The 11,035-nt window shown below is 42.5% G+C and overlaps 1 protein-coding gene across 1 annotated transcript in view; it reads left to right on the forward strand.

Moving 5' to 3' along the window:
- GCM2 (glial cells missing transcription factor 2) overlaps nt 1-6,592 on the forward strand; it is an 11,624-nt gene extending 5,032 nt beyond the window's left edge. The window contains exons 4-7 of the mRNA XM_019796050.2: nt 3,672-3,924; nt 4,062-4,174; nt 4,597-4,722; nt 5,654-6,592. Coding sequence (XP_019651609.2) covers nt 3,672-3,924; nt 4,062-4,174; nt 4,597-4,722; nt 5,654-6,592 — 1,431 coding nt within the window. The remainder of the gene's footprint in view (nt 1-3,671; nt 3,925-4,061; nt 4,175-4,596; nt 4,723-5,653) is intronic.
- The last annotated feature ends 4,443 nt before the right edge of the window (nt 6,593-11,035 follow it).

Consider the following 11,035-nt stretch of genomic DNA (forward strand, 5'->3'; position numbering starts at 1 on the left):
TTTGAAACACACCAATAGTCCCGAGAACTGTCGATTAGGACCCAAGTTCCCAGTCATCTGGCAAAAGCAGGACACCTGTCCCTCACTTTCCTTTATCCAAGGTAGAAATCAGGTGATTCTCTCATCCATACTTTGAAATCTATGAGAAGGGTAAAGCGAATGCAGACACCATTGCTTCTTATGCAGAAGAACTGTAAGGTACAACAATAAATCACAGTGACCCAAACCTTAACAAATAGCACGACTTGGGTGATTTATGCAGACGCCTTTGGCTGCTCGGATGGTCATGCTAACCAGACCACAGGTGACAAGAGAGCCTCTAGAATCTGAATTTTGGACCTAACTTCTGAGCTTACTTCTGTAATGACAAGGAGATCACTTCATTTTATGGTGATTTTGTTTTAGTTTGCTTTGTTTTAATGGAACAAAGCAGTTTAGAGCCGAGTCTGGAGAGTGAGCTGGACAGTTATGCTTGGTCATGCTGGTTTGGGGCAAAAACTAGGAGTGACTTTGAAGTCCTGGGTGTAGGTAGAAGGCGAGAGGAGTGGCTTCCCAAGTATTTGCAAAGGTGGGCTTCCAGCAATGTTGTGGCACAGAGAAAGAGACTTCCACGTGCCATATAGATATTCAGACAGATAGCAATTCATTAGCAATGTCATGCAGCTTCCCGAAGAGATCAGCACTTTCTATTGCATATACATATGTGTAGTAAGTTGTTTTAAAGTCTGCTACTTTACAGTCACCCTGTACCATTTGTGGGAAAGTGAACCATAGCACAGCAAGACACCTCATTTGCACTGACCTCTGTCCGGAAAATCTTCATAGAAAAATAATCTAACCCTGCATTTTAGAAAAGAGCCACTTCCAAATAATGGAAAGATGGCTCCTCTTTCATGCATTTTGTAGACTTCCTCTGCCAATATGAATTCTTTTTCCTTTGCAAGACTGGTTCTTAAGCAGGGAATGTGTGTAGTATCTCAAAAGGGCAGGTGCCGTTGGAAATAAAGTGGAGAAACAGGTTCCTAGCCTTGCTCTGGCTGACTGAAGGAGAAAAGGCTGAACGGACTGTATGACCTTGACGTAGTTCCTGAATTTGCCTTAGTTTCGGGCTAAGATGACCTGTCATCAAGTGGTGGAACTAGATAACAATCTGAAACTATCAGCCAGATTTTCTGTCATGTTCAGGGTGTACGTGTTTGTCTGCATGAGTGCAAGTGCCGACACATTAGAACAAAGCAACCCAATCCTTGAGTCCTCCATGTTTGTTTTGATTTAAAAATATCGTCTCTGTGGCTTCAATTTTCAGTGTCGCTCCTTTAGTAGCTGGTCTGAGACATGGGGGGGGGCGTGATTCTCTACCCTTACAGGGGGACGCTAATGGAATACTCTCTTCTGGAAAATTGTCTATTTTACTAAGATCCTTCGATTGAAATATTCACTTTTTAAAAAAAGATATTAGCATTTAGTATAAACTTGAGAGTTAATAGTACATCATTATATATTTCATTTGTGACTTACCTTAAGTCAATGTATTAACCTATGCAATTACAATATTTCTGAGAAAAGATAAATGATGCCTATTAGTATTAATAGTGATTTCAACAATATCCCTGTGGTTTTAGAAACAAAATTACCCATTTACCTATTTTTGTTAGAATGTATAATACGAATCACGTATCCAAGTCTGAATTGTCCAACTGAGAATATTTTTGCTTTGCAAATGTTAGATCTAATTTCCTTGGGGTGGTGGGAGGGAGAGAGGGTGCAAATGGCTTATTACTGTGACAATACTCTTCTGAGCCTCTATCATACCAGTAAAGCCAGTGGAACCTGGCTGCCACAGATCTGTTTGAATCCCAGTTATGCCACCGTAGAAGGTTCTCTTCCTAACTTCCACTTCCTTGTCTATAAACTAAGAGTATGGATGCCCGTCATGGAAGGTTGTCGTGAGGATTGTAGATACTCCATAATGTGGCTTGGCAGGCCACACCGTCTCTGTGCCAAATGCCCAATTCTGCCACAGACAGAAAACAGCCATAGCCAGTACGTAGACAGATGTGTATGCCCATGTCCTGGTACAACTGTATTTATGGGTCTTGAAATTTGAATTTTAGATAATTTCCATGTGTCACGAAATCTAATTCTTTGGATTTTCCCCAACCATTAAAAAACATAAAAGTCCTTCTTAGCTTGTGGACCGTACTAAACCAAATGACAGGCTGGATTGGGTCCTGGATTCCTAGTAAAAAATGAAATGCTTAGTAAAGGGCAATTTTATATTAAACTACACCAGAGAGACATTGCAGTATAGATAATGCATATCATGGGCAAAGACCACCAACGATGGATACTGGAGCAGTGCTCAGTTTTTTAGCTATCATGTATTATTTCAGCCATGTGGGTCTTTGTTGAGAAGAGCAACAATCCACATCGCTCCAGGGAGAGGTCCAGGGCTCGGCAGGTTCCACCCCCATGCTTGGGTTTACCTTGATGGCTAGGTCCTTCATCACTGTGCCCCTATAAACTGGGAGAGCTAAGTTGGAAGGAGCATGGGAAGCTGTTCTTGTCTCTCTAAAGTTGCTCTAGGTATCACTGCTGATGTAACCGACAGGTCTGGGGAAGAGGCGAGAACTTCAGAAGGAAAAGCCCTGGATCAAAGTGGAGATGTTTACAGACTGAATAGCATATCACTGATAGAACACTGCAATCACTTTTTGCCCTGGCACTTTGATGCTTAGTTTGAAAATGTTTTCATTTGGAACTTAACATTTAAACATGCCCAGAAATGCTCTACTATGGTGGTAAGGAAAACAGGCTCTGGAGTCAAACTGCTAGGGCTCAAATCCTAGAGGCAGGTCTTACTAGCTGTGTGACCTTGGGCAAGTCAGTTGACCTCTCTGACCTCCGTGTTCTATTGGATTAACTACGCATTATAACAGTACCCCCTGTCTGTGTGACTTATGAAGGCTAGATGAACTAGTACACCTGTACAGCATTTAAAAGATAAGAACTTTAGGGGCACCTTGGTGGCTCAGCAGTTAAGGGTCTGTGTTCGGCTCAGGTCATGATCCCAGGGTCCTGGGATCAAGCCCCGCATCGGGCTCCCTGTTGGGTGGGAAGCCTGCTTCTCCCTCTCCCACTCCCCCTTTGTGTTCCCTCTCTCGCTGGCTGTCTCTATCTCTGTCGAATAAATAAATAAAATCTTTGAAAAAAAAAAAAAAGATAAGAACTTTAGGGGCACCTTGGTGGCTCAGCGGTTAAGGGTCTGCGTTCAGCTCAGGTCATGATCCCAGGGTCCTGGGATCAAGCCCCGCATCAGGCTCCCTGTTGGGTGGGAAGCCTGCTTCTCCCTCTCCCACTCCCCCTGCTTGTGTTCCCTCTCTCGCTGCCTCTCTCTGTCAAATAAATAAAATCTTTAAAAAATAATAATAATAAAATAAATACAAGATAAGAACTTTATAAACATCAATGAATAGCTAGTTGTCAGAATAGCATGCACAGACAGGAGGGGTGACGTTTTGTGATGGCACAGTTTGTGGGTTTTAGGACACTTCTGGGATTAAAAAGAACCAGTTTTTATTCTAAGGTGCTTGGGAAAACATGAAAGACCTGATGGGTCCGGCTTGCGCTTGGTGGGCTCACCCGTCCTTTCCTTCCGCGCGCCCTTCCAGGAGCCGGCCCACTTCGACCACTTCTGCGAGTGGCCCGACGGCTACGTGCGCTTCATCTACCGCAGCGACGAGAAGAAGGCCCAGCGCCACCTGAGCGGCTGGGCCATGCGCAACACCAACAACCACAACGGCCACATCCTCAAGAAGTCGTGCCTGGGCGTGGTGCTGTGCGCTCGGGCCTGCGCCCTGCCCGACGGCTCTCGCCTGCAGCTGCGGCCCGCCATCTGCGACAAGGCACGCCTGAAACAGCAAAGTGAGCGCCCAGCGCCGGGACGGGGTGGGGTGGCCCTGTGGCCACGAGTTCCCTTTCCCCAAGGAATTTTCCCCTTTCTTCCTTCAAAAGCACCTGGGGTCGGAGTTATTAATATTTCTCTCCCGCTGGCTTGGCAGAGAAAGCATGCCCCAACTGTCATTCCGCTTTGGAGTTGATTCCCTGTCGAGGGCACAGCGGATACCCTGTCACCAACTTCTGGCGGCTTGATGGCAACGCGATATTTTTCCAGGTAGGTGGGGGGACATCACAATTTGTGGTGGGTATTTGCATCATACGATAGGGATCAGACCACCTGCCATGTGCCTTAGGAACTCTAGACTAATCTAAATAAAGCTTCACGGTCAGAAATCGGGACTGGGGCTCCCAGAGCCTTACCCGGCTCCCAGGAATGAGCTCAGCTTCTGTGGTGCCGTAAAGACAAGAGATGGTAAACCAAATTACAGTTACAGCTGACTTAATATGGGGAAAGGATTGTTAGGTAATCTTTTAAGATATCTATTAACGATGCTGTGTTATTAGTTCAATAATTTATTCTCTTTCTGGAAAAACAAAAAACAACTTGAGGTATTGGAAAAAAACATCAATTTTTGACAAACGTCGCCAGCTTCCTTTGGCAGAATAAAGATATGGTTTATTTCCTTATTAATGCAGGCCAAGGGAGTTCATGATCACCCAAGACCAGAGAGCAAATCAGAGACGGAAGCTAGAAGAAGCGCCATCAAGAGACAAATGGCCTCTTTTTACCAACCCCAGAAAAAGAGAATTCGAGAACCAGAGGTAATGGGGAGCTGACATGACACTGGTCAGTGTTCACTTTCATCACAAAATACACTGCTAATTATGTAAAATATGGATGTCATAAATTACTTAGAAAGGTTTTATTTTATGTGAAAATTATATCTCCAACATAATGCCATTGAATCCACATTTTGGATAGGGTTTCTAATTTCTTCTTCTTAAAAAAAAAAAGCAAACTGTCTCTATAGTCATTGACAGCTGACAGCCTGATACATGGGCAGGTATCCAGTTTTAATAAAGAGAGAAATAGGTGCATATCAACAGTGAGTTATCAGTGTATCCTTGAGAGCATCCTTCGCATTGTTCACACAGAACAAATAAAACTTCTTGGGGCAACTTGATCCAGTTTGGCTTTTCAACCAAATCATACCAAGCTGGCAGTGCTAGTCTGGGGATAAGAGAAACCAGTGTTCAAGCACTTTCTACGTGCCAGGGACATAGGGTCTAAGAGTTTCACACATGAAACAGTCACAAAGGACTTAAGAGGATGTGGTTGTTATTGAAATTTTAAAAATTAGGAATCTAAGGTTCAGAGACATTAAGTAATTTGTTTCATTAATGAAGGACAAAGTCAGGATTTGAACCCAGGTCTGTGTCAGTCTCCTGTGACTCTGTTATTATGAATATAGAATGAGGAAACACAAAGCCATCTGCCACTCAGACCTACCCTGCCTGGCCACCCTGAACTCTCTTCTTTCGGCAGTGTGGTCTTCATGCCTGAGCAAGGTCAAGTTCTGCAGCCCTTGGACCCTGTGTCCAAATCACGTACCAGAGCAGTACAGCACTCATAACACACAACTGTTCCTTTGGAAGTTTGTTTTTACTTGGTTGGTTGGCTACTGTTACAGATGAGGGCGTCTACATAACTTACATTTTTATTTACAAATAAAAATTTATATCATTTTTTTAGTCTGGAGAGAATCAAGACAACAGTGGACATTTCAACGACATGCCTCCCTTGGAAAATCCAGAAGAGTTTGATATAATTACTGACACTGGCTTCGCTATTCCAGGGCAGCCTTGCTTTTCCTTCCCAAGCTCCAATACTTACAAAGCTACCTGTGATGTAGCCACCTTCCAAGGAGACATAATGCCATCCTTTCAGAAATATCCAAACCCAAGAATTTTTTTGCCTAGGCCACCTTGCAGCTATGAATTGGCAAGTCCTAGTTACACAAATTCAAGCCCACATCCCACCCTTTATACAAATTCCAGCAAGATCCCTGATGACACAGACTGGCTTCATCTGAATGCGCTACAGTATAACGTCAATTCATACAGCAGCTTTGAGAGAAGCTTTGATTTCACCAGCAAGCAACATGGCTGGAAACCAGCTGTTGGCACACCTGGCCTTGGGGAGACGCCCGACCATGGACAGTTCCAGGCTGTGGCCACTCACCCTTATTATAACACAGAGCTTCCCTGCAGGTACCTCAGGGCTCCCCCAGCAGGTGCTCCAGCCCTACAAACCGTGATCACCACCACCACCAAAGTGTCCTACCAGGCCTACCCGCCCCCTGCTCTGAAATGCTGTGACAACACCCAGGAAGTGAAGAGCCTTTCAGGGTGTAACTATGCTTCCGAAAACATCCCCATGTCCATCTATCCAGAAGGCTTGGACTTCCCAGCCACAGTAGCCATGGAAGCCTCTCCAGCCAGGTCACTTCCTTTGAAAATTCCAGGCGATTGCAGAGCCATCAGGCCCACGTTGGCCTTTCCTCAAGAGTCTGCTCCCTCCAGGACAGATGGAGTAGAGACTTGGGATGTGTGTCCATCTAGCTTGGGGTCTGCAGTCAGTTATTCAGATGGGGTTAGTCCATTCTTTAGCTACGACAATGAGGACTTTTGAGCAACAGTCCTGGGCACCACATAATAGTGGTGTCCCTGCGTGCAGTGAAATGTGGAATGGAAGCGACCTCTTGCTTCAGTGGGGAGATTGATCTAGGGGACATACATAACAATAATAATGCTGATCAGCTGAGAAAATTAGGGGTTGAAATGTTTAGACAGTATAGGGAAATTTTTGCACAGCATTTTAAAACCTACCGGGTTCAGGGGCACCTGGGTGGCTCAGTCAGTTAAGCCTCCAACTTGATTTTGGCTTAGGTCAGGATCTCAGAGTTGTGAGATCAAGCCCCACGTCAGCCTCCACGCTCAGTGCAGAGTCTGCTTGAGATTCTCTCTCTCTCTCACTTTCAAATTAATTAATTAATTAATTAATTAATAAAATCTTCAAGGGAAAAAACCCTACCACACTACATAGGATTAGGTCTGAAATGTGACTTTCCCAAATGAACAAATAAGCGAGTTGGATACCATGATGATTAATAAGCTAAATTCACCAGAGTAGAAGCCAAGAATCCTGGTTCTCATTCTAAGCCCTTTCCCATTTGACCATAGGGAATTTAGAAATCCTTATCTGGCCCTTAGAGGTTGTCAAAATAGTTTCAGGAAGAAATCTTAACAATCTTATTCCCTGAGTCGTTTCTTAAAATTTTTATTTAACATTTACAATCTATTAAAAGAGCTTCAGGAAATAAATTGGATCATTTTATCTCCAAGTATATAACTTTGTAAAAATCTATAATATTGCAATGATAACATATAATTGTTTTTAAGAGAAATTTGTCAGTGTTGGCTGAATATGTTTTCTTAACATCAATGAGTGTTTTAATAACAGAAACAACCTAACAATGATGTGTATTTAATGGATTTTTATTGTGCTAAAATATGTATTTTCTGATTAAGTTTTAGAACTGGAATTGACATGTTTTATTCAAATACAGGTTTATTGTTCCTTTGTTACTTCTTATAAATGTCATTGATAATATTTGATTGAATGTAATGAAGAAGTTTTAAGGGGATGTTGCTGATGCTTGAGTTATTTCAAAACAGAAATAGGAAAAAATTTTGTTCACCTGGGACACTGTTGTTATAATATACAAAAAACATATTAGTTCACTTAACAGTTTGATAGTTTATTTCATTTTATTTTTTGTACCTTTTGACCCCGTTTACTCATTCACCCATTTTGCTCCCTCCCCTCCCCCACCTCTGGCAACCAATCTGTCCTCTGTATCTATGAACTCCCATTTTTTGTTATTTTAGATTCCACGTGTAAATGAGATCATATGGTATTTGTCTTTTCCTATCTGATTTATTTTACTTAGCATAATGCCCCCAAGATCCATCCATGGTATCACAAACAAGACTTCGTTCCTTCTTATGCTTGAATACTATTCCATTGTATCTATATGCCACATTTTCTTTATCCATTCATCCATACGTAGACGACTACTTAGGTTGTTTCTGGGACTTGGCTATTGTAAATGATGTTACAATGAACATGGGGGTACATACAGCTTTTCAAATTAGTGTTTTCATTTTCTTAGAATAGATACCCAGAAGAGGAATTGCTGGATCACATGGTAGCTTTATTTTTAATTTTTAAAGGAACCTCCATGATGTTTTCCATAGTAATTGTACCAATTTACATTCCTTCCAACAGTGCACAAGGGTTCCCTTTTCTCCACATCCTCGCCAGCACTTGTTATTTCTTGCCTTCTTAGTAATAGCCATTCTGAAGGAGTGAGAATGTGCATCCATCCTTCTTTAGTCCACAACTTCCCTCTGTGATACGTAACGGTGGCTACACGTTAGAATCTCCTGGGCAGCTGTAACAGTCCTAGCACTCAGGATGCCCCTCAGGCCAATTAAATCAGAATCTATTGGGATGAGACCCAGCCAGCTTATTTTAAAGCTTCCCAGATAATTCCAAAGTGCAACCACTATCTATAATTTGCCAGAATAGTACTGGAAACCTCTTTAGTGTAAGTAGGTCTAGGAAGCTGAAAGCAATATGGTCCTGTGGAGACTTGAAAAAAAGACACTATTCTCAGTAGCAATTAATCTTTATTATCTCTGTCTTTTCCCTGGGTGCCAATGTTGTGTTCATTTAATGGAAAAGGGAAGATGTTGGCATCCACTTGTTGCTACTTAAAATACAAATTAAAAACTGGATTTTGAAAACAATAAAATAAGATATAATATCCTGCCTGTAAGTCAAAGCATGAGCTCATTCATTCATTCATTCAACAAATATTTATAGAGTTCCACTACGCATCAGTGATGTGCTAGTATTAGATATATGCAGGAGTTACATAGAAGCTTTTGCCCTCTTGGAGCTCACAGACTGGTGGGCCACACAGACATTAAAGAGACAAGCACACAATGTGAAGGAGAAAAGAGTCTCTGTGCTGACATGGAGAATAAGGAAATGGAAATGAACCCACTGGGATAAGTGGTTAGGGGAGAGCTCCCTGTAGTACTGAGTTAAGAACAAAAGAGTAAGATAAGGCTGTCCAGGTCAACAGCTGGGGAAGAGATTGCAGATGAAAAATAGCAAGTGCAAAGGTCCTGGGGCAGCACAGCACGTGGGTCCCAGAAGGTCTAGTGCAAAGTGACAAGAGGAAACACAGAATAAAATGGGTTAGAAGGGAAAGCAGGGTCCAGATTCTCGAAGTCCAAAATAAGGAATTGAGATTTTATTCCAAAAGCAATGGCAAAATGTGCAAGAATCGTCAGCAGAAAAGTGACATACTCTAACTCATGTTTTGAGAGGATTAGATAGATAATGGGCTGCAGGGGGGTTCAAGAGGCAGGGAGACTATTACAAATCATCCAGGCATGACATAATGATGGTTTGGATTGGGTGGTAGCAGTGGAGACGAAAAGAAGTGTTCAGATTCACAATGCAAGTTGAAGGTAGAATCAATGCAAGTTGCTTATAGTTTGGATGCAAGATAGTAAGGAAAAGGAAAAAAAATCAAGAACAACTCTCATTTTCTAGGTTCAACCAACTGAGTGGCTGGTGCCATTCTCTGAATAGCAGCAGCTGAGGAAAGAACAGTTACGATCAGTCCATGCTTGTAAGTCATCCGAGTTATCAGATGAATATAATCCTGCAGCTCTGTGGGGAGAGCTGAGCTACAGATACAACCCAGGACACTGCAAGTCTAAAGCTGCTTTTTAGCAGCTTACCTTGTAAGACAGCCTGGAGTTGTGCTGTCCAATATGGTCACTGGCTTTATGTGGCAATATAAATTAATGAAATAAAATAAAAAATTTGGTTCCTGAGTCATACTAACCACATTTCCTCAGTAGCCATGTGTAGCTAGCAGTGGATAAGTGCACGGATAAGTGCATGTATAGCATATTTCCATCCTCACAGAAATTTCTATTGGACAGTGTTGGTATAGAAGGAGAAGAAAGGGGAATCTGGTATGGACCATAAGGAATTCCCAACTTGTAGTTAGAGTAGGAGGATCTGACAGAGGAATGAGAATTAGTGGTCAGATAGGGAGAAAACCAGGATAGAGAAGGGGGTCACTGAAGCCAAAGATGAGGACAGAAAAATGTTCACTGGATCTGACAACATGGAAATCACTGGTGGCCATGACAAAAGCCATTTCTGGGGTGTGATGGGGCTCTATGAGCTGGAATGGAGTGGGCTGTGAGCCAATGAGATGCAAGGAGTTGGACACAACACCTCTGCTCCGTGGATCAGGTAAAGTTGATTTCACGGCGTGAATGAAAGCCAATGTGTTTTATTAAAAGCTATGTTGAGGGTCACCTGGGTGCCTCAGTCATTTAAGCATCCAACTCTTGGTTTCAGCTCAGGTCATGAGATCAGGCCCCATGTTGGGCTTCCCTGTCAGCACGGAGTCTGCTTGTTCCTCTCCCTCTGCTCCTCTCCCCGCCTGTTCTCCCTCTCAAATAAACACAAAATTTAAATCTTTTTAAAAAAGGAAGAAAGAAAAAATAAATAAAAGCTATGTTGATAGCTTCAAATTTCTTCCAGAAAAATTTGCCTTGGTGATAGGGTTGCCAGAGTTAACAAATAATATAAAAGATTCCCTGTTAAATTGGAAATAAGATAAATAACAAGTACATTTTGAGTAAAAGCATATCCCAAATATTGCAAGGACCTATAGGAAATATTCATTGTTTATCTAAAATTCAAATTCAACTGGGTATCCTTTATCTGGCACTCCTACTTGGTGGGGATATTATAATTTCATTGTTGTTCAAAATGCGGTAAATGAGATTTGATGAACTAGGAGATTAAAAATGTCTTTACAGGGGCACCTGGGTAGCTCAGACGGTTAAGTGTTTGCCTTCGGCTCAGGTCATGATCTCAGGGTCCTGGGGTCAAGCCCTTAGTCGGGCTCCCTGCTCAGTGAGGAGTCTGCTTCTCCCTCTCCCCCTGCCTGCTGCTCCTCCTGCTTGGGCG

This window comes from Ailuropoda melanoleuca, chromosome 5 (assembly GCF_002007445.2).
Source record: "Ailuropoda melanoleuca isolate Jingjing chromosome 5, ASM200744v2, whole genome shotgun sequence".
Taxonomy (NCBI): Eukaryota; Metazoa; Chordata; class Mammalia; order Carnivora; family Ursidae; genus Ailuropoda; species Ailuropoda melanoleuca.